Source organism: Falco rusticolus, chromosome 6 (assembly GCF_015220075.1).
Source record: "Falco rusticolus isolate bFalRus1 chromosome 6, bFalRus1.pri, whole genome shotgun sequence".
In the NCBI taxonomy this organism is placed as follows: Eukaryota; Metazoa; Chordata; class Aves; order Falconiformes; family Falconidae; genus Falco; species Falco rusticolus.
Window position 1 is genome coordinate 72,950,601 of NC_051192.1, and position 23,938 is coordinate 72,974,538.

Sequence of the window (23,938 nt, forward strand, 5' to 3'; positions counted from 1 at the left end):
AGATAGGTATAAGTAATGCTTAATGCTCATAACAGTTCTCCTCAAACAGATGAGTTCCACTCCAGAGCTGAATACTTTCCACTAATTACTAATTTTCTTACTTGTAGACATCCATGTGGCTTAAGAATAGCATCTATATTGAGATTTTGCTGTGCTGGTACTAGATCTGCCATGCTTTTAGAAAGATACAATTGCACACCCTGTCCCTGAAAAATAGAAATTTTTGTTCAAAAGTGACAATATTTAGGAAGTGACTTTGTGCCTCGAGCTGAAATGAGCACCTCAGGAAAGAACTGGAGCAAAATTTATTCCAGGCTCTAATGGGACTAACATTTTCACATGCACTATTGTCAGTACCTTTCAGGTAAATAAGGGATGGAATTCACTCCATTCAAGGAAACGCAGTGTATTTACATCAGTACACATCAGCTGATCTGAACTCACAAACAGTTTAGGCTTTCACAGATTGGTCAAGCTTCCTCATTTCCAATATTCAATTTTTTTGTGTTACATTTTGGCTTCTTCAGCTGATAGGCAGTTAAATAAGAGTTCAAACACTACCTTTTGCTGAGGCTTCCTAGACAAGCAGCTGGTGCGTAACCCTTGCCTCTACTCTCTCTACTCTTTTGTCATGCATAGCAAAGACCTCATCCAGTTGCCTTCTATGTAGGACTAGCTTCAAGCTCAGATACAGCCTTTCCAAAGCTGCTTGGTCATTTCACCCTCCAGGAGCCCACGATACATATAAGTGACCTGACTCACGGAAGGTAGATCATACTGAGGGCCAACATAACATAAGAGGTTTAAACAAAGCTAGAGGGGCAGGTAGAAATGGAGGGGGAACACAGCTTCTGACAGTTCAGACAGTGAGCAAATCTTGCTGTGACTACTGCGCTCGAGCAGGTGCCCATAAGTCTGATAAACAGGCTAGTAAATCATAGCTTCATCTTACCCCCAACACTTGGCATCCTAGAAGACTCCGGATGACTACTGGATTTGTTGCGGTTCTGATTTTTCCTTTTATTATTGGCTGCTCGGACAGAACGGAAAAGCACTTCACTTGCCTTGAAGAATGCAACCATGAATGGTTGCTTTGACTGAGGCCCATGTCTTCCAATTAGGCCAGCAGATTTAACATTGATACTTCGACCTATAAAGTAATGGGAATTGTATGTTAAAAGGTGAACTTCTGCCCCTCCTGAAGCCGTGGAGTTCAACTGCTGACTGAAGCATGGCAAGGATTTTGCCCATAACCCTGAATTTATGTGATTAAGAATCCTAAATGCATTTTGTTAAACAGAACTTAAAAGACAAAAAATTCATCAATTTACAAAAGTTTCAACAGCTTTACAGGTAGTTTGTCATTGAATAAAATTTCAGTCTCTGTGCACTATATAATTTATTCATTACACATATATTTTAATTCAGTCTTAGGTACACATCTATAGAACGGAAAAATAAATGAGCCCCACTAAAGTCTATAGACTACAGAAAGGATAATGTAATGCAGTCAGCTAATTTTTGCATCACTTGAGTGTGAGATGTGGAACCTTATATCCCCAAAGTGGATCGGTAGCAATTAGAGGTGTAGATAATAAATACACTTCTGCTTTAAAAATAAATATTGTGCGGTGTTACTCAAACTGATGTTCGTTCACTAGTAAAGATAGGAAGGCATTCAGTCATTCAAGAGAACAGAGTTTGAAATATGTACATTATTGACGCTGGTTCTGTTCCCAGGGGATGTGCATATTTCTTTAAAATATTTGTTCAGTCAGAGCTGTGTGGTAACCTCACTATATTATAGGATCTAAACCTCACTAAAAGAAAAGAAAGCAAAACAAGTCACTGAAACTGCATCAGTGACATTTTAGCAAATAAACCCTTGCTCTTAACAGAATTTATTTTGGCAGCATAAACACTTTTGTGCATACGTGTATTATGCAGAGCCCTTCAACCGTCAGAAAATGAGACAGTGTCATGTGAAGCTGTGCAGCTGTGCTGGGTGGGGGACACAGAGGTCCTTTAAACAGGAGGGTACGGGCATAGGCACCATGTGAGCTGTGCAGCATCAGGGCGCCTGGGGATTCTTCTAAACCGACTGGAAAAGTTTGCTACCCAGGCGACAAAGGAGCATCTGCCTCACAAATGTATAATACTGTTAACTTAATCATCCTGAAAAAGAACTTGCAAATAAGCATAAGAGTAAACCTTATAGAAATAAGCATATAGGTTTCCTTTTCAAACACAAACTTACAGTGGCTGTATGCCAGAGTCTATATTTCTTATAAAAACTCTATCACTGGCGTAAATGAAAGAGGCAGTTTGATTTGTGGTTAAAGTAGTTTCCATTCTACTTCCACGGTAACAAATGTATTAATTCAGCTCAGACTTCCTCCTTCTGGCAGCCCTTTTGCAGTAAAAAGAGAAATTAGAAGTTCCAGCCAAATACCATACCTTGAACTGACCCACTTCAATACATAAACACTTTTACAACATGTTTATTCAGGTGTAGCACTTTAAATTGGTTTAAGATGTTTCCAGTGACAGAGAGCCCAGCAAAGGCAAGAGAAGAACTGAGAAAGTTAGCAGTTATGGAGCAGAGTAATTGGCAACATATTCTGAACAATTTTGATAATTACTTTTTTGACTGCAAGGGAAAAATATATTTGTTGAAGCTTCTGATTTCATTTTAAATGCCTTTTTAGACTTGTGTTTCTTTAATTCTTCTTTTCATGTGTTTGAGTTACTATTAAATAATTCAGTAACATTAATTTCTATGTGTTTCAATCTTCTGTTGCAAGTCAGATATGAAAAACTGTACAGACTTTTCTCTATTCATTGCAACATGGACAAACCAGTCTCTTACCACAAAGTTCCAAGTTTCCCTTCATTTCTAGAGGGAATATTTTTACTTTTTTTCTTTATTTTTTCTTCCAATGACTTTCCGAATTTTAATTTTATCTGTAAAAGATTAATACCTTACTGGTAGACATTTTAAGAATACTATTAATTGTATATACTGAGGGCTGTAAAGACGTGTGGAGGTTTTCTGAATTTAAATCTAGGTCCTCTGAATTTACAATGGTGGATATTGTGTGAGAAGCAAAATATCCTTCAAACCAATGTGAACTCCCTTTAAAATAACTTTTAATATTATTAAGTTTCCTCTGGATTTCCTTTAGACTTCAGCAATGAGATGGCTATTAAGATTCCACAAGTTAAGGCTTATTTAGTTATTCAGGGTATAGAGATATACTATAAAAAATTAATGCTGTAACCCACAGCCTTTTTACACACAGAAACAGCTTAGGTGACTTTATTCCTGTATTTGTTTGATCTTTCAAGCACCCAACCTGATTTTTCGGACCCATTTGTTCAATTCATGAATGGTATATGCACTGGATCTGCTTCTAGCGCAGTCAACAGGAAAACTTTTATTGACTTCTGTGGGTTCATCATTAAACTTTCCTGTCTTGGTTTATCATATACCTTAGTTTAACTGCAACTTTCAGAAGACTAAGCAATCAAAATATACACTGCCCTTGAGACGCTGCATTTCTTCTGAGGACTATCTCTGAACTGTTTTGTTTGGAAATTCAAACCACATATGTTGTCTCCATTTTAGGTTCCTTCTGTATGAAAGAAAGTTTGCATTTACAGAGCTTCTATTATCCTTTATTAAAAAAAAAAAAAAAAGTGCACGTGTGGGAGATTTCCTACAGTCTAAGAGGACAAAGCTTTGCCCCTTCCTGAACAGGAGGCATTTCAAAGTATTTGGCCTCTGAAATGCATCAAGCTTTCTGCCACAGCAGTAGCTCCATCCATGTGCTGTGGTCTCATTAGGTAGTCCTCACCTTTGTCCACAGTGTGGATTTCAGAATACAGTAAGAAAAATCTTACCCTAACCTAAATTGGCCTTTGCAGCAAGAAATACTCGTGGGCTTCAGTTAGTAAGTAGTTTTAGTCTATCATTTCTTGTAAGCATTTAGAAAACTCTTGGTTTCCATGACAACTGAAAATCCAGGCCTCTCCAGCACACAGTTGTTCCATACTGGTATATTAGAACAGTATTTTCTAAAATCAGCTGAATGACTCAGGCTGACCTGCTTAACTACACCTTCCCTGGGAGCTTCACCCGCATGAAACTGGTAAAACCAAAACAGCAAGGTGTGTGTCTCTGCTTCTCTTGAGTATCTCTGAACAAGACTGAATCTGGGCAAGCATTCTGAAAAGTGGGTTTGTTTTTATCCTTCCGTCATATCTTTAATTCTGAGGATTTCAGAGACTTTTCTTTAGATTTTAGAAGAAAACAAGAAGAAAGTGCAAAAAACCAGCAGTCAGCTAGTGCTTGCTCCACTGAACCTGGCCGGTGCAATTGCCCCTACACCTATAAAAACCAAATAAGCAAAACAGACAGCCTTACTCTGTGCAGGGGCAGTCCAGAGCCTTTGTAATCTTCACATGCGGACATGTGTTTCTTAGTTCTGCTATGATAATTTATTATCTCTTCTCCATATTGACAGGTATATTTGGAGACTAAGACTTAAAGCATTATGTTCCAAATCTGCTGAACTCCTGAGTCCTTATTCATATGATTTTGAGTCTTTGGCAAGATGTATTTGTTTGACTTGGCATTTAAACTTTTTTTGGCTTTTATTCTGTTTGATAGCGAAGTGCCCTTAGCAGTTTGCATAAGAGCTTGTATGGAAGTGCTGGTTTGACTGACTGAACTGAATGAATATTATTTGCCTTTTCGTGTTCTGTCCCCTTGTAATAAAGGAATTGCTGCTGCAAAAATAACTGTGAAGTTCAGCTTATAAAAATGTCCTACCTCAACAATCCTGATGATTTTGTTCTTTTTTTTTTTTTTTTTTTTTTTTTTTTAACCTACAAAATAGGAATTAACAGTCAGGGTGATAGCTGCAGAGCTGTTTGTTGTGTCACTATGTCTGCTTTTCTGCTGTCACATGCAGTCATAGCATACAATTTTTTTCATTAACTGATCAAGGTCCATCTTAAAAGTTCATTTCCTCCCCCCAGCTGCTCCAAATGGAAATGCAAGAATCCCTTCAAGTTTTCAGTAACAGTATGTCTCACAGTCCTGACCTGGAGACATAGCCTCGTTTTTCATGACATTCAGAAAGCTGACTTGTTCTGAGATAGCCAGCATGGATGCCAATGACAGTGGTAAGATTTGTGACTTGGCTGTCTCTCCTCAGGCAGTATATATTTTATGTAACGCATTGAGCAGACACCAATTTTGCAAGAGCTTTCAGCCATTATGCATCTTGGCCAGATTTACACTGGCAACACAGGACAATGAGTGATTCCAAGATCCATTATTTTGTCCTGAGTCATCGAAGTGCAGCAAACCACTCATTTTGTTATGAAAAACAAGCACTTATTTACTTTCAAAAGTGTTCAACAAGCCACAAAACACTTTTTGCAGATTAACCACTACTGCTAGGTCACAGTAGTTATTTTGGTAATAATGTTATATATTTGTAGATCAAAGTAAAAACTTCAGTGATGCTGAGAATTCATTTCTAGTTTGCTGGGAAAAAAAATTTCTGATGCCACACCTATGGTTTCCTGCTTGTGGGGAGTGATATCTGAAATAAGGATTCAGAAAGCCCTTTTGGAGAAAGATCCTGAGTATGCAAGGTTGAATAATATTTAATATTTGAGCAAAAACTGTCCTGACGCTCTGAGTCTGAAAGCTCACAAAGTAGTTTTCAAAATTAGATAGAAACTTCTGTGGTTTCTCATGCCTGAAAGTCCTCTTGAGAGCAATGGGACTTCACAGAAACAAAAGAACTGAGGCAGAGTTTGGCTACAAAAGCATAAATGAAGGCTCACTAAAAAAAAACCCAAACAAACCAAAAAAAAACCAACAAGAAGAGAATACCTAACACAAGTGTGATGGTCTATATATAAGACATCCTACACACTCTGAAGTATTTTATACTGTCTCTGTTGTATCATCTATATAAACTGTTATGCAGACTTTTCCTTTGGTGGACACATTTATCTGCATCAACATAAAATATCCTTTTGAAACAGACTTCATGTGTTTTATTAACTCTTCTGATCCCTGGAGGCTTTAAAGGGTTCTGAAAAATGGATCATCTTGGGTGATCTGCTCTGCATTTCCTAGGCTTCACATCTTTAGTCAAAACTAAAAATTCAGCTTTTGTTTTTAAAATCTTACATTTCGTTGCTTTTAATCAGTTTAGTTGAAGGCACTTTGAGTATCTTTTTGTGGTGATTTTAGTATTCATAAAACTCTTGAAGAAAGCACTTGGGAACATGTTAGGAAGCATGGTATGCTGTATAGTGTGGCAGTACCGTGTGTGCTTACACAGAAAATTAGTTGTAATCATACACAAATATGCTTGCTAAGTACTTAATTTATCCTTTCAATTTAATGTGCTTAAACTGTGAATGTTCTGTGGGAGTCCTAGGGCTTTTCTGCACAGTTAAAATGTATTTGGGAAGACAGTAAAACAAGAAGAGATTAAACTAATTGGTCATCCACCAAAGAATAAAATGTATAAAAGCCTTCTGAATCAAATGGAAGACAAATGCCATTATCTCTAAAATATCGGTCTATATCGGGGAGCAGGATGCGGGGGGAGTTGCATAGCTGTATAGCTAGGACAAGTATGCACCAGTATGCAGTGGTGGCAGGTGAAGGGGCAGGAGCCCATCTCAGCTCCTTAACCCTCCTGCTTAAAGTAAGTGTGCCCTTACTAACAAAGGGTATGTTCATGCTACAAGCAGACACAAGAAAACGCTGACTGTATTTCTGACCCAGCTGGAAACAGGGGTTACACCTATCTGAGAAAATTAAAGAGTGCCCAGGAGCACTCCCAGATGCTGGAGCTGGATCATCTGCTCTGCTCAGGGTGGGAGGGTGCCCCTCATGAACTTACACTCTATGCCAGCTCCACCGCAGAGTCCCCAGCACCCAAGGCAGTGCTGCAGGGACCTCTCCCAGAGGGGCAGCTGCCATGGGGTTACCCTGTTTTGGAGACTGAGAAAGTCATCCCTCCAGCTCATTTCACACCACAGTATTCCTGAGCACATTTAATTTACTAGTGTAACTTTGGCCAAAGTCAGCTCTGAACCAGAACTCATGTAGCTGTACTTAGGCAGTGCTTGAGCCCAAGCTAATAAAACCTGCTGAGGGGCAGGATATATTAGCTCGGGTTCAGTGCTGTGCTAACATGGCTATATGGCTTCCAGATGGCTCAGAATTTAGGCAGAGCTATTGCCTGCCAAAGTCCATATATATACATCAATATAAATATATATATCCTAAATTCCCCCACTGTAAGGACACTAATGGAGGTGAACTCACTTCTGATACTTTGCCTTGTAAATACCAGATCCACCAAGAGACTTAAATGTAACAAGCCAGCAGCATCCTCCAGAGTACCTAATGGCTACCAGCGTCATGTAAGTTAGGTGCCAAGGTTGATGGAGGGCAACCTTGGGATGAGATTGATAACATTTAGTTTTCTAAAGGTGAGGCCAAGGCCAGTGTCAAGTATGCAGCCAACTCCCTGGAGAAGCCAGGATGCTGTCAGGTTGCTAGGGGTTGAAAGCAAGCTAGTCACCCCATGTAACATAGAGAATGTGTCCATGCTACCTCTCTGAAGGCTTTGTAGGAAAAAGGGACCTTGTAAGGCCCAAGCTGAAAGGAGGAGAGACTAAAAAAGAAAGTGTTTCTCTTAATGCTTCCCCAATCATTGATGGAGAAGGACCTCACCAATCTTTTCTGCAGCATGTAGGTTTGAAACACCAAACCCCCTTCCAGAGCACACATGTCAGAGTGTACACAAATATGTGCTGGAGAGTGAATTGGCCTTCCCCAGGGTTCACTTCGATCAAGGAACCTATTTATTTCAAGTTTCCCTTTGCTCTGAGGAAAAAAAAATACCTGAAGTAAGAGTCAGAGCTGGGGATCTGAGAATTCCTACTGCCTGCCCACCTCAAACAGCAGGAAAGCCCCAAAACACCTTCCACAGGACTGTGTGGTAGCAGAAATCACGTTAATCAGCTTGGGCTTTTCAAAGTTACCACCAGTTTCTTCCACTCTGATGTGCAAGTGGATGGAAAATAACTGAGAGCTGCAGCAGTCTAAGAAAAGGCACAAAACTACATGGATGTGGAGGCTACCTAGGATGTTGTATTGACAGTTGTATGTTTGGAATCTGTTTTATTCTGTGGATCAATAGTCATCATTACATGTTATCTCCCTCACCCATTTACTGTAGACAGCACTAGATTCTCTTCAGCAATGATATAAACAGAAAAAGGAATACCCTTGCAGCTATTTATACTCCTCTAGTAAAAGTGATGTTCAAACCGTTGCTAACTTGCAATTATATAAATATTATATGTTAATACAAAGGTGCTGATTCACTGGAACATTTTAAGGAGACATATGGTATATATACAGGAAAAACATTGCATGGAGCTTTTTGTAATGTTTCTGCATCTACATTAATTTTATGCTGCAATTCATCTAACACCTACACTACCATCAGTGTGAAAATGATCACCTCTCATTTTAAACACCACAGAGAATTTTGGTGTCAGAAGGAGGGAATCAGCCAAAAGGGGTGCTGCAGAATGTTGAGGAGACATTTAAAAAGAGAATCAAAAAAACCTGATCCTTAATTTACCACAGCCCCAGGGAAACAGTGCATTATATGTTGACAGCTTCCATATGTGTCATGCAAACCTTTATTCTTACTGTTCAAAATAAAATGTCCCATTAAGAGTAAAAGTCCACATTTCATGCTAAAATGAGATGTATGATACCAAATACTGTCTTAAAGAAAAAAAGAAAACATTCCAATGTCATGTGGCTTTTTGTACTTTTTCAGAATTTTCAAAGGGAGAAAAATGTGAATTACAACAACCAGACATTCTTCCAAAGTTGTTTTTATCACACTGTTATATTAAATAGTTACATTTTTTTTATTCCTCATGTAGACTTTATTATTATTTATGCACCATCTTCAGAGATCACCAGAGAAATATAACTACACAAGTAATTGCCTAAAAAGTCACTGAAAGATAACTGCAAGAAAGGTTACTCTTAATGTTAATCATAACAATATAGTAGCACTCCAGAGTCTCAGTAATTATTGGCATCCCATTTTAAAGGTGCTGTATGAATAAATCTAAAAATTAGTGTGTATTTACAGATGTGATTATCCATGGCCCCAGTGCAGCACCTGAATACCTCAAACAGGGATCCTCTGATTTAACAGAATCCCATTTAGTTTAATGGTCTGTTGCAATAGAAAGGTTAATGGATCAGGTCTTATCATAAATGTCTCTCCAGTTATGGGACAGAACTCCTCTACCTCCCGTAAACTCAATAGACAGCTGGAGACATGGAGACCTGTATAACCTAAAGTTCACTTGTGCCAGGAGAAGGTTTTCTGGTTGATTTAAACCAGTCTCTGAGGTTTCATAGAAAACTGGTTGGAGGGAAGGTGGGTGGGGTTCTCTGGGTTACAAACTGAGTCCACTATACACTGAGTCATGTATAAAAATTCATGTTCCATCTGTACACAAACGTGTCATTCAACTGCTGGTGTTTCTAATAGCTTCCAGAAGTAACAGCAACCCAATAAAAATAATCAAAGCCTTAAGAGCAAAATTGTAAGTGCATGAAAGGATGGTTTTCCTTATACTAAGCTGAAGTGGTGTAGCACAGGTCTTCCCTACAGTTTTGAAAACTTTAGTCCCTAGAAGGGCACTCTTTTTGCATGAATAAACTGAAAAGGGAACAGAAAGTGAGAGAAGAGGGGAATTCCCTCCTCACTCAAGCAGCTGTGTTGAGAAATTCAAATAAGTGAGGTGCAGAAGGTAAAGCTGCTTGTGGCTTTGGAATTGAAAATAGAAAATTACCTATCACCTTTCTGATCTTGGGAGTATGACAGGGGAAATATTTACATAAACTATTATTTTACAATTTCTTCAGTGTATTAACCTAAAGGTTTCCTTTTACCCATACAAACTTTCCTGCTGTTTACTGAACAGATAAAATTTTGAGGCTAGAACCAACAAATTGCTGGTTCCAGGGCTTCTTAATGAATGCCTTTCATGGATATTTAATTTTCAAGAATTTCTGTATTTGAAACTCCTGGAAAAAAAGTCAAGGATGGAGTTTATTCTGGAGCAGGAAAGCTGGCCAGAAGCCAGTCCACCTAATTTGGATGCCTGACGGAGGTGTCACCTCCCCAGAATTTTAAGGCCTTAAAAATGGCTTCACAAAACCAGGCCATCTAAAAGAGCCACTCCTCATACAGCCCGAGTTCAGGTGTGGTGCCTTTGAAGACTGGTTGAATGCAATAAAAACGTGGTCTACTTTGCATTGCTGCCTCCCTTTTCCACTGACTGTACTCCAACCATATAGGCAATATTAGGTGAAATAGTCGTCTGCTCTGGTTCAGCCTGCCAACTCCCTTTTCAAGCATCATGCCTAAAGGAGGACAGTTTTTGCATAACTCTCTGGCAGCCAGAACACTTGGTGAAAAAGTATGAGAGGCTTTGTTCACAGCCCAGCTGAGCCTGAGGGAGAATTCAGATCAAAAACAATGAGAAAATCTAGCCAGAACAAAGAAAGGAGAAAAAAATATTAATCCTTACACCAGGGTTTCTTCTGCTACTCATTAACATTATGTCAGCTAAGGTTTAGATTAACTGGCATCATAGAACCCTTGACCTCTGACATAAAAAGCTTTTTGACAAGAAAGAGCTAAATCTGAAAGTTTGCTTGTAAAGTAGGATGGATTAAGTGAACCATCACAGAAAAAACAGTATATAAGTCTCTTTTTATTAGTTTTAAAGAAGTCTAAGTAAAGAACATTTCTTCTAAAAATATTATTTTGCATTGAGATGCATTTTCACTTTTTAATGAAAAGCATAGCTGTGAATAATGTAGTGGCCCAGTAAATTTATACCAAAACCCCCACAGCTCTGACTGTTCTTTCTAATTTTCAACTAATTAAAATTTTCAATATTGCAAAATTTTAAACAATTTCAATATATTTTAAAAAAAATATAGAAAACTAATTGCCACATTACCCTTTTGTGAAGTTTTCTTGAACATCAGTACCAAAGGCTATGAGACACATCCTGAACTGTCCTGAGGTTTTTTAATACCTTCCTCCATGGTATAAAGTTCTTTAGAAACTTTCTAAAACAAAAATTCTGCAAATATGCTTGAGTTTCCTGAATGTAATCATCAGTGGGAGAACATTAAAATGGAACTCCATTTTGTATGTAGAAGCTTTTATCCCCAAATTTGTTTAATTTGATTCAGTTGGCTTTATAATTGCCATATTCTACAGAATTAAGAATAATAGAAAGTTTACAGACTATAGCTGTGGCAAGATAAGACTTGTATTCTTTGCTTCTAAACTCTCAGAGAATTGTCAACAAGTCAAGTCAAAAAAACACCTGTCCAGAAAAGATTCCTAGGAAGAGCTGACGAGCACAGATGAATTTTAATCTACAGTTATTATCTTACCGTCCCCAGTTTCAGCGCAGAGTTGCAAGCCCAGATTGTTCTGTGGATTAATCACCCAGTGATTGCTGGTCACAGTAATGTCAAACACAAACCAGCCCACATCAGATGCTTGAGCCTTTCTTGTGTCTAACAGGAACAAGTCTGCATCCCTAAGTTAAAGAAAATAGAGAGTTAAGGCATTCAAATATTATTTTTATTTTTTTGCCCTTAATTTCCTTGCTGACAATAACTTCCTGGAGTCCAGATGAATAATCCTTTGACATATCCTGATCACAACACAGTACAGCATGTGCTGTAGCCAACATGTAATTGTTAAATATAATACAGGTATTTCCCAAGAGACTTTTCTGAAATGGTCTTAACATCTAAAAACTACAGCTCTGGAAAATCTGAAAAATCCAGCTTCCTGATAAAAATGCACAAAATAAAGAATTCATCTTTCAGCACTAAAATGTCTCGGGAAGATTAACTTTTATAAACCATTCAATGTAAAAGAAAAAAATGTCAAAATCACGTTCCATTTTCAACCAAAATTCAAAGGCATAGCATTTCTAAAAAAATCTGTTATTAATAACATATGACAGCAGCTATATCATATAAGAAAACATGAATGTCAGTTTGAACATTTTCATATTAGTACAGATGTTTAGAAAATAAGTCTCTATATCAAAGTAGAAATTATATAAAGATTAAATAATGTAATTATTACATTTTAACCCTCAGTTCCCTGGTATATTCTCAAATTTGTTCCCATGAAATCTTCCAGTAATTCAGAAGGTCTGCTCAGGGGAGTTAGTATAATCACGTTACTAAATGTTTAGCATGGATCATGTATTTGTTCTGTTTTCACATATCTCCTGACACAATTGGTTCCAGAACCACATCTGTATTACAAATAACTTACTATGATGACCAGACTAAACCCAAGATACTTAAATCTCATCAGTTTCATTTGACATGTTTCTACAAAGCAGCATGAATTACTAAAAATTGTTTTCACCATTTAGCCTTTTAAACCTAAATCTATAGTTACAGAAATCTCTTTTCTGCTGTAAATAGTAACTCTCATCAGTTTCATTTGACATGTTTCTACAAAGCAGCATGAATTACTAAAAATTGTTTTCACCATTTAGCCTTTTAAACCTAAATCTATAGTTACAGAAATCTCTTTTCTGCCGTAAATAGTAATCAAAACAATAATATACAAGAAAAAATATTTTATTCTATATTTTGACTGTCCAAGTCAACTAATGACAGGCTTGGCTTACACAAACCTTGGAATCTTATTGTTACCTTACAGACAGCATGAATATATACTTAAAGAGGTACGACAGACAGCAGTAATAGTCTTTGTGTATAAAATGTTGATTTAAAAATACAGTGGTCCCATCAGTGTAGTCTTATGTTGCTTAATTGCAATGACATGATAGTGAGTTGTTGTCTTATCTAGACAAAACACTGTAAATACACCTAGAAGGTCTTATACTGAAAAAAACCATCTTGTGTAGCTCTTGAAAATGTGGTCATTCAACACTCAGGAAACTAAGACCAAATGAGCTATGACAAGCATGTGTTTACTTACAAGTGAGAAATATCTGCAGATTCAAGTTAAAGAGCTCAGAAATGATAAAGGAGGGTTGTTGGGGTTTTGTGGTTTTTGTTTGTTTGTTTGTTTTTTGTGGTTTTTTTTTAAAGAAATTTGAAAGTGCTTTCTTTCAAGTTACGTTTTTTTCTTCTGTTAAAGAATAATCTTTTGCTGGGCTCTTATTACTTCCATTATAGTAGAACTGTACTAATGACTGCACAAGGAGAAAACATACGTTCTCCTTCTGGAGCTAACATGAAAACAGTCTTACAATTCAAAAAAGCCTGACCTACTGTACTAGCACTGAACAAATCAATGACGTACCACAAGCTCAAAAATAGTACTCCCTGGAGTCTTAAATGCCGACTTCTTTCTCTAATAAGCAGTTTTATCAGAACTTTAAAGCTGGAAGATTTAATTCTGAATGTGACAGATTTGAAGATCATTATTTATAAATATTTGTTGCATCATTCTGTACATTTAATAGAAAAATGTAAAATTGTTTGGAATATAGAATATTACAATATCACAGTGCTCTAATTTCATATTTGTCTTGTCTCCCCCTAGAATACATAATTGTTTTCCCATATAGATTGTTTCAGCTCCAAACTTTGCTGGGACTGATACTAAATGTACTCAGAATTCAGGTTGCACAGTTTGACGTGCCAAATTAGAATGGGGCACTACTAACGGTACAGTCCAGAAATTCCTATAAAGGACAAACTTCCCCTGTGGATCTCTCCTCAGTGTGACTTTATTAGTTGTACTGCAGCAGAAACTCACACCCAAATGTCTTTGGCATTGATATATCAATCTTGTTGTTTACCTTCCTACAAGCAAAATGATCTGATTAAGGTATATAGACTCAAAGAGGCAGATTGCTACACATTAACTCAGCAAATGAAATAATAATTAGTTGTGGGTATCTAAAGAAAACAAGAATTGATTCTTAAAAACATAGAACAGAATAAAGAAAATGTCTCTTGGACCAATGCTAATGATTTAGCCCACATAAAAGAAATTTGCTACAGAAATTCAAAGTATTTATCAGAAAAAAATCCAACTTTTTTCACAGTTGATACAAATGTAGGGTAAAAACCCGACCCCTGAGAAGGCAGTGAGAACTTTAGCAGTAGGATTCCCTCATTAGCTGGTGTCATTCATTCAAACTTCTCATCACATTTTGTGACAGTTTTGATTTAAAAATTCTCTTTTATGCTGTGAAAAGAAAAAAAAATGATCACACTTAAAATGAAAAACAGCTGCAAATTTTGGCTTTAATTTTAAAAAATATTTCTATTTAAAAAATAGTCCACAACACATAATAAAAAAGTAAGGTATTATGTCGTAAATAGCCTGAAATGCAACATTCAGGCAGAATACAGCTGATTGGCTTTACCTTTATGGAGGCTGTTTAAGTTTAGTGATCTCAGTCTGGTCCCAAATGGCCAGTTGTCTACAGCAGAAATGCTACCACAGTCCAGAATTTCAACAAAGAGGCTGCAGGCAGAATGTCTAAGAAGCTCCACATCTCCTGGGTCACTTAAGGAACTAAAGGTGGAATAAAACATCTATATGTTCCTTGAAACCCAGCAAAGTTTTCGACCTGATCAAATCGATTACTATGTAATAGGCCATCCCCATAACACTGCTTCACCTCTCGCCTCATTCCAGAAAGCTGCTTTAGTATCTTAATGCCACTTGAGGATTCCCTAATACGGGAAGAATCCTTAGGGTTTAGTTAAATTAGTGGCTAGCTGCCAGCAGATCATGAACAAGGATTTAGCCTGTTGCACTACATTACTTCCATCATGAGAAAAGATCCAGGTAGGAATACATTGGCAGGGCTGTGTAGGAAAGTTTGCCTTGCCACGGGCTATGTTTTACGTGCTTCCTTAGAACAAGTAGAAAACTTCAGTCCCAAAGACTGTAATTTCAGCAAACTTGAAGTGATTTCAATACACACACACTTCAGCAGCCACGCTGCCACAGAGACAGAAAAATGCCCAAGACTACAACATAATCCTTAGCCTGCAGCTCAGAAACCCTAAACCCTGACCACTCCTTGCCTGAAAGCATAGCAGGACTATATTTGGGATTGCAGAGCGCTGTTAGACATCCATGTTTCCTGTTTAAAGCAAGGAAGGGTGAAAGATCAGGGTCAAACCCAGTCATTTTGCTGTGGGAAGGCACTAGTAAGGAGTGTGGAACACTACAGAATCCTAGAATCATTGAATGGTTTGGGTTGGAAGGGACCTTAAAGACCATCTAGTTCTGATTCCCCTGCCATAAGGCAGGGACACCTTCCACTAGATCAAGTTGCTCAAAGCCTTGTCCAGCTTGGCCTTGAACACTTCCAGGGATGGGGCAGCCACAATTTCTCTGGGGAACCTGCTCCCATGTCTCATCACCCTCACATTTCTCTCACCCTCACATTCACGTACGCAGGACAAACCTGAGCTGACAAAGTCAAGAATAACACTAATGAAGTCTGGGCTCCAAAGAAAAAGTTGTGGCTTTATTGAAAAAAAAAAAAAGAGAGAAAAAAAAATAGAAGAAAAAAAAAAGGAGAGAGGTATCAAGAAGCTTGTCTGGAGGTATCAGAGGTATCAGGAAGCTTGTGGGAAAAGTTCCTTGTTTATAATTTGAACAGTGAAGACCTTGTGGTCTTCTCCCATCCTGTCCCGCTGAGGCATTTGCTGCTATTTGCTTCATAAGTAAGTAGAGACTGGCAAATTCTACAATAGAAGGGAAACACTTGGCCTGCATCTGAAGTTTCTGTAGTTATACTGGTGAAATCAGATGGGTGGCATAGTGTTGCATGACCTCCTTTGTGGCGTCATGCTTTCATTAGAGGATATGGGGGTTTTATGTTTATAAATAGAAATATAAAATGTTTATAGATTTATGTTTATGTATTGAAAGAAATCAAGATTTTTCTTTAATGGCTTCACAGAGACAAGTGTCATTTTAACAAGTCAGATCATATTAAATTGCAATCTTGCTTCAGAGTAGTAAATAGTTTTGCTTTCTCTAAAATAGAATAGAAATTACCTACTGGCAAAACATTTAAAACACCCAAACAAACAAAAACCCCAAAATAAAACATTCAATGGATTAGAAAAACTAACTTTCTCTATTAATTATCAAAAAAATACCACCTCTGTTGAGTTTTCAGGTGAAGAGCTTTCACCACCCTAGCCTTGACCTCTTTACAAAGATATGTTTTATTCCTTCTTGTTTTGTTCCTTCCTCCAAGAATTATCTTTTAGAACCTATGTCAAAAGATTTTTTGCATGCTGACGATAGAGGCAAAAAAAAAAAATCCTGCACTGCTTTGTTTGTCCCCACATTTACTAAGAATGCAGAAGGTATCCTGGAAAGTGCTCACCCTCTTGTTGATACTGCTCCATTCATATAAAATGACTGCCTGTTTATAGCCAAAAATATTTTGTAACTTCATGTTCAGAGATCTCACCTGGAAGGTACAAGCTCAGGCTTCTGTGGGCAGGAAAGATATTTGAATCCCATCTCAACCTTCAAGCTAACTGGTGATGGGGCATTTTTTTCCTCCAGAACACTCTGCAGGTTTAGGTTGCCATTTTCTTTGCTTTTGCTAAACATGCCCGGGATAGAAATGTTCCAAGATGAGGAAGAGTTTTTGTTTATCTCAAAACAAAACTTTCTTCCCCCACTTTTCTGAGCAAAGACATAAACTAATTTAATTTTAATTTTAACCAAATTTGGGTGTATGTAGCTTTTTTCAGAAGCATCTTGGAATTGCTACTTTTCCATTTCAATGGGAATTTTCAGGTATTCACCTACTTTGCCTGGTGAAATCTTGTTGTTTACTTAGGTCTTGTAGTCTTGGAAGTATGTCACACACAGATTTGTTCATGTGTAACATCATATGTGGCACTTAGGGACATGGTTTAGTGGTGGACTTGGCAGTGTTAGTTTTACAGTTGGACTCAACAATCTTAAAGATCTTTTCCAACCTAAGTGATTCTGTGATTCTATGATTTGTTTTAATTTTCAGCTATGATGATCAGCATGTCTTAAGTGTGCATATGTCATCTTAATGTTAGTGCATGATTTTATCTTTTAATTACATTCTGCAGAATATTAAAACACATGAAAAAAATCCATGCTCCTTCAAACATAAACAAAGTTGAACAATCTATTTGCCTTTAAGGAGCTAAGCAAATCTTGGCTTGTAGTACCTCAGTGTCAGCAAATGGTGCATTCCCCAAATCCAGATGCTTAGACAGTGCATACAACTCCACCATTTGCTCACTGAGAACATGAACCCTCACCCTCTCAGAGCATGGGCAGATCATTTGGTGAGGTTGGACATGGAACTCTCCATAAACCTGGAATAAATTACATTGAAGATAAGTTTTATTCTTGCTCGGTGTTTGTTGTCATTGCCTAGGAATTAATATTGCACAAGCCCCCGTGATAGCAGTGATGCCTTGCCGAGGGTATGCTTATGATCGGTTATTGTCTCCCTACTTAAGACAGAAACATGAGACAGTATTCGGCATGTGATACGTTCATGCCAATAAGGTACCTGTTTGGATACTCCTTGATGATCTGATATATGCTAATCTGAATGGTTTCATTCTCAAAGCGGCTGTTGCTTCGATCTTTGTATATCCGGAATTCAGCTGCTGTCACTGCCTCTCCATGTGGGATCTGAGTAAGGTCAAAGCGAAACTCTTTGTAGTGCCTTCGCTGGTGGGAGAAGTCCTTGTCCCTTTCAACTGTAAGAAAAAGAGTTGAATGTAAATAGAGAGGCGAAATGAGTGCCCATTTCCCATGATTAATAGAGTGTTCCCTGTGCTTGGAAGTAAACAAACAGGACAATATAAAACTGTGCAAATAATAAAACCACAAGCCCAGACATGCTTCCAGTTAAAGGAAATTCCATCAGCCCAGTGTCTTCAGTTCAAAAGAAAAAAAAAAAAAAACTCGATGGCTTTTATACAAATTCCAGAAGCTGGAGTGGAAAGAATATCAAAAAAAGCTGAAAGGGGACATGTTGTAAAGTAGCAAGAAATATGGACAAACTAAAAGCTGCGAAAGGATTTAGGACTTCAGCGTAGCCATAAGCACATCAGTAGTATGTCAGAGTCATAGATACCTTTGGAAAACACTAATTGCAGCTAATAACCAGGCAGGTGAGAGGAATGCTGCTCATTTCCGCTCAATGTAATAAATTCTGAAGTGGTACTAAAGTACACTGTGACAACTATATATTTAAGAAGCAGTTACATCATATAAATTAACACATGTTGTACTCTAATGGCATAAGTGTCATCTTGCCAGTGGTCAGAAGCAGGAGCTGTGAATCAGGGCCGAGTGGTTCTGGCACCCCAGCAGCAAAGGGAGCACACTCCTGGCTTGAAGAAGTCTCCTCAGACCTGCAGGGGTGGGCAGGTGCAGCTCCCACTGCTTTTGATACTGCCACCATTTAAAATAAAAAAGTTAACCTCATAATTGCTTGATTCAGGATCACACAGAATTATAAGGGCCAGTAAGCAGACAATTTTAATTTATTTGAGTTTTACAACTGATTTGGGGTTAATTCCATTGTCTGCTGCAGTTCTGACCAAGTTAGGAGTGACTTTTGCAATGGAATATGTGTTTTGATATGGCAGTGGAACCTACAGGCCACAGTACTGGCTGATGACCATTGTATGGAAGTAATACTTCAAATTTTATGGATGTGGAAAGCAAAATGATCCATGGTTTCCATGGCCACAAAGTGCAATGTGTCATTGATCTCTGAAGAAACTGTGCTCTATGAGAAGAGAGAATGTCTCACTTCTGGAGAAGTTTTACCTTCTTTGTGAGATAGGTGCTTTGTTTGTACTGATGGTGGTAAAGCCTAAAACACTCAGAACTGGGATGCTGTTTGGATAATCAGCTAAACATTTATGACTGCATCCAGCTATGCTGAATGTCCCCTCCTGTAACTCCTACTCTTTTATTACATTTTAGTATTAACGGTCCTCAGATCTGAGAGAAGAACAATGTCAGTTCTGAAAAAGTGCATATTTAGATCACCGTTACATGTATAAATAATAAAATGTGTAAGTTATTCCAATATATATTTACACTTATATGTTTAGGTATGTGTGTACACTCAAGCAATTTTGTCTACATACACAACATGCATATGTTCATATCTGTGTTTAAATATATATATATATATTTATCTATAAACCTGCACGTGTGTATTATTATAATGTATATGTGGTCTTACAAAATAGAAATGTATTAAAAAAATACACTTTGGGCTTGCCTTATAAAGGTGCAGTTATGGCCGTATTAAAGTTAGAGCCATTGAAGGAAAAGTATTTAAATTCTTTTTAGAGCAGTAGTTACTAGTTAAGTCACCTGTAGCCCTGTAGCTAGCCCTTTACAGTGTATTTCCCTTTTCATGCTTTCAAAAATGTAAACTATCATTTTCATTAGCATATATTTTTTAAAAATGTACAAATCTATGTTGCCTTAAAATCTACCAAAATAAAATATATAGGCTATAGGAACACTTTATCTTCAGTGAAAATGAACTTTCTCGTGGTTGACAAAAGGAAAATTGTCTGCTAACTGTGAGGTTTACTTGGCTCAAGCGTGTATTTAGCTTACATGGGTTTGCCGTCATACACTATGTAGAAAAAGTAAAGCAGAAAAGAGGCAGAAACATGTAACCTGGCTGGTCTGAACCTGAAGATGAATGGGCTGCTACTGAAGAGAAACAGGATACAGTCTATTTAGCAGCTTCACTGCCCAGTTCTAAAATGTGAGAGATATACAGAGATCTGACTTGAGGTTTGGGGGTTGTTTTTTATTTTTTTTTAATGTCCATGTAAAGCTTTTCATTTCAGAGAGAACTTGGCAGAGATTAGCATATGCAAATGCACTGAACTGGGGAGGACTTTTTCTAGTACAGAGTCACTGCAAGTTTCCAAGGTTATAACTGAGCATTTTGACACTGACATGGAGCAGATACGTCAATACTCTTCAAATGAGAAATATACTAAAGGCAGACATATAATGTAGCAATCCTTTCTGATATCTCTGGTTAGTATTTATTCAACAGGTATTTACGAGCATGCATGGGTAACTAAGCCCTACTCACCATGTGTAAGTATTGGAGAAATGGATGTCAAATAAAAGGTTTAAATGCCAGTGCTCCTGGCTTGTTTCATTTTTATTTGGATTTGAGGTTTCCTTTTGTCTAGTTTCTTACAAGTACCCTCTAATTAGTAATATTAGTTTGGAAACAGCAGTTTTCTCCCTATATATTATAGTTTGGTCAGAACTGTCTGCAATACCAGCAGTGGGGCTCTCTCAGAACCAGTCACAACTACTAAAAGCATACTGATAGCTTCCTGATGGGCCTGAAATTAATTTTACAGCTCACATAGATAGCACTTATCTGTGTTTCCATGTATATCCAAGGTTAAACCTCAACAAGACAGCACCGCCATCTGAACGGAACACAAGTTCAAAAATTCCTTGGATAAAGACAGTTTTTACAGACAGGCCAGGACTTGGGAGTAGCAACAGCCTGCAGAAATGAAGGGTTGCAGGAAACAGGCACCGGACACTGAAAAACCCCAGCCCAGGGAGGTCTCACTCTCCGTAATGAAGCCAGAATCTCAAATTGCAAATTTCTGTTGGCCAATGTACAAAATGTAAAAACAAATTTTACAAATTTAGACAAGTTAAGATCTTGCATTATATAGTAGACCATAAAAAAAAGTAGCGATGGTGATGTTGCAATAATGACTAATGGCTAGAATGATAGCCAAGTTATAAAAGCAAAATGTTATTTAATGATATTGAGTATTTTAATACTGAAAATAATACACAAGTCTTGATCCCTTCTGCATTTAATAAATGCCTTGTCAGGGAAGACCATGAATGCTCAGTAGGGTATCTCTCAGCTCCTTTGTCCTGCTGAAAAGGCATGAGTGCAGGGGGGCACCTTGTCTCAAATATTTTTATTTCACATGTGAAAGCTTTTCAACACTGGCAGCCCAAAAAGTACAGGTTAAGATCTTTGAGCATGCAGTTGTTCCAGAGCGTTCTCATGTCATTCCAGCTCTGCTTGGTTCATCTGCCAAAATGCATCTCCGTGGGACCGATCACAGCATCTAAAAACCAGTTGACCAGAAAATCAGGAAGTCCTTTTTTAACCATTGGAGGAATATAATCTTTCTAAGTAAAAGTAACTAGAATGTTAGGGTCAATGCTGATTACAACAAAATTCTTCATTTGCTCTCATTGATCAGAATTCTTAGCATAGACTTATAAAAATATTTTTTTTATACCACCTGAAACTAATAGATGTACCACTACGATTACATCAGACAAATCATGGCTCAGGGGAATATCACAAACACCTGTGTGTAAGATGGGAAAGAAAGATATTTTCCACCCATGTGGCAAACTGATGAAATATTCATACTGTATTAACACTAAGCCCAACTCTAAGAAGCAAGAAGACAAATTTACACCAAAAAGATACTTGGGAAAAAGGGTCATCTTTTACATCAGGAGAAAATACTATGTATTAATTTTCATTAACAAAAGTATTTGCCTTCTGGGAAAAAAATAACACACAAAGCACATGTACGGATGGACAGTATAATAAGTAATCGGTATTTTACCAATGCAGCTATAAATGTCTGATTAACCATTGACTAAGCTTAAAAAATGTAAAAAGTGCTAGCAATGGGTTTAGGTCATAGTGCATGAGGGACTATGAGACGTGCTCTTTCATTAGTGATTAGCTCCCCACTGACATGTGCTTTACTTTTCCTGAAGAGGTTGGTATGTGGTGACACATAGGGAAAGTGAAAACTTCTTTGGCAAACCACGGAACAAACCAAAGATATGTTGTAATAAGCTGATTTTTCAATGGAAGATCTCGACTAGATTCACAAAGAGTGAAACCTCACTAGTCAATGTCACTGTTTAACTACTAGATATACATGCCAAGGCAAAACAGAGGGTCTTACAGACAGTTGGTAAGTATAAGGGGCCATTTACACTAATCTCACTGAATTTCGTTGTTTGACTCTGAATTCTTTGTATAAGCACTAAGTAAACTGGTCAGTTTTAATCATTTTAAGGTGGTAAAGGTTACAGTAAGCTGATACACTACAAACGACACTCATTTACATCTTGAATATAATGAAATGATAGTTTATCTACAGTGAACACTTGTGGTTATCTGACAAAAACAGGTCAAAGGTTCCAGGCGTTTTCTCCTGAAATTACTCAGTGCTGCCTCTAATGACTGATAATTGAAAGCAGAGGCTGGAAATATCAAATGTGGTAGGTGACAGATAAGCAACAGATTAATGCAAGTACTCTGTTACAGGACACTAAAAGGTCAGAGGCCCTAGGAATTAGCTATTGTGCTACTGTGAAAAGACAGACATCAAATAGCTGTTTACCTCATTCTTGCTCTTCTCTCCAGCATTCAAATTCTAGAAACATGTTCTCTCTTCCAAGATTAAGCTATTTAAAGTGACTCACTTCTTACAAATATGGCAACAAGCATTTTTGTAGGGCATGTGGAGAGGAGAAAAGATGTGATCCTAGGGAAGAATGCAGGATATTTTTTTTTTTTTGGTAAAAAAAAAACCAACCCAACCAAAACAGCTATGCTATTTGTAAATATTTTAATGAAATGCAGCAGAGAGAGGTTAAGGAGGACATCCATCAGAACATCATTCTCAGCTGAGGAGACCAGATAACATATTTAAATAAATATATTTTAAAGTTTGTAGCTTTGTTTAGTCCTTTACGTGGTAGGAAATTAATATTAACTTTAGAAACTTAGATTAAGCTTATCTCAGCAAGTATATCTTTCATCTTTTTACTCTGGAAGTCCTAAAAATCAAAAGCTAATTCAAAGTTTGTTGAAATAAATTACAGATTTTTCATTCTGCACATTGGCCTTTGAATAAGGACTACAGTCTTTTAAAAAAAAAAAAAGATTCTAAATCAGGCAGGTTTTTAAAGTCCAAAATACTTTTCCAAAGTGATTATTAAAAAAAAAAAAAAAATAGACAATTTATACACTTGTCTAAGCACTACTGCATTAATAGGTTTAATCTGTTCTATGGAATGGTAGGAATCCTGGTCTAGACTCAGGAAATCTATTTTGAGTTGAACATTGAAATTGATAAAAATAGTCATCTGTCCTTAAAGGATTGTTTCAGACACCAGAGACAGCTGCCTGATATAGTCAATGGAGAGACACTTCTGTTTGTTAAGGGTCAACTGTCTTGCACCAGCCAGTAAGAAGAGCAGAGGTGTTTATCTACATTTCCCCTTTAGTCATCTGAAGCTCCAGAGAATAGGACTAAGAGATAGCCCTTGGTCCATCAAAGGGCATTTCAGTCCCTATCAGCTGCTTTCAGCCTAACAGCCAGGGTGCTGAACAGCCCAGATGTGGGACATCCCAGGCCCTTGCACAGAAGAAATACATAGGTTGGGACTCAAAATGAGAATGAATTAAGTTTTTTCTCCCACATCTGATTTTTTAATTTGTTTGACATTAGGCATGGACTAGATAATCATTCATCTGAGTGTTTTAGCTACAAAGCTTCAGTTATACGCCCACCAGCTTGTTCTCCTTTTAATACTAAGTCTTCTGCATTTCTTTTAACCAATTTTCAGCAGAGTGAGGGAAGGCCAGTGCCCCCATGCATATTCTGTAGGCAGTAGTAAGGGAAAGTGGCTGATAGATGCTTAATAACCCT

The 23,938-nt window shown here is 37.5% G+C and overlaps 1 protein-coding gene across 2 annotated transcripts in view; it reads right to left on the bottom strand.

The window, feature by feature from the left end:
* The window catches only part of BMP5 (bone morphogenetic protein 5), a 62,017-nt gene that overhangs the window by 16,119 nt on the left and 21,960 nt on the right, over positions 1–23,938 (bottom strand). For both annotated transcript variants that reach the window (XM_037392629.1, XM_037392628.1), the window contains 3 exons: positions 17,719–17,911; positions 11,561–11,709; positions 953–1,150 (listed from right to left, as the gene is read on the bottom strand). In XM_037392629.1, the coding sequence (XP_037248526.1) occupies positions 953–1,150; positions 11,561–11,709; positions 17,719–17,911 (540 nt within the window). The remainder of the gene's footprint in view (positions 1–952; positions 1,151–11,560; positions 11,710–17,718; positions 17,912–23,938) is intronic.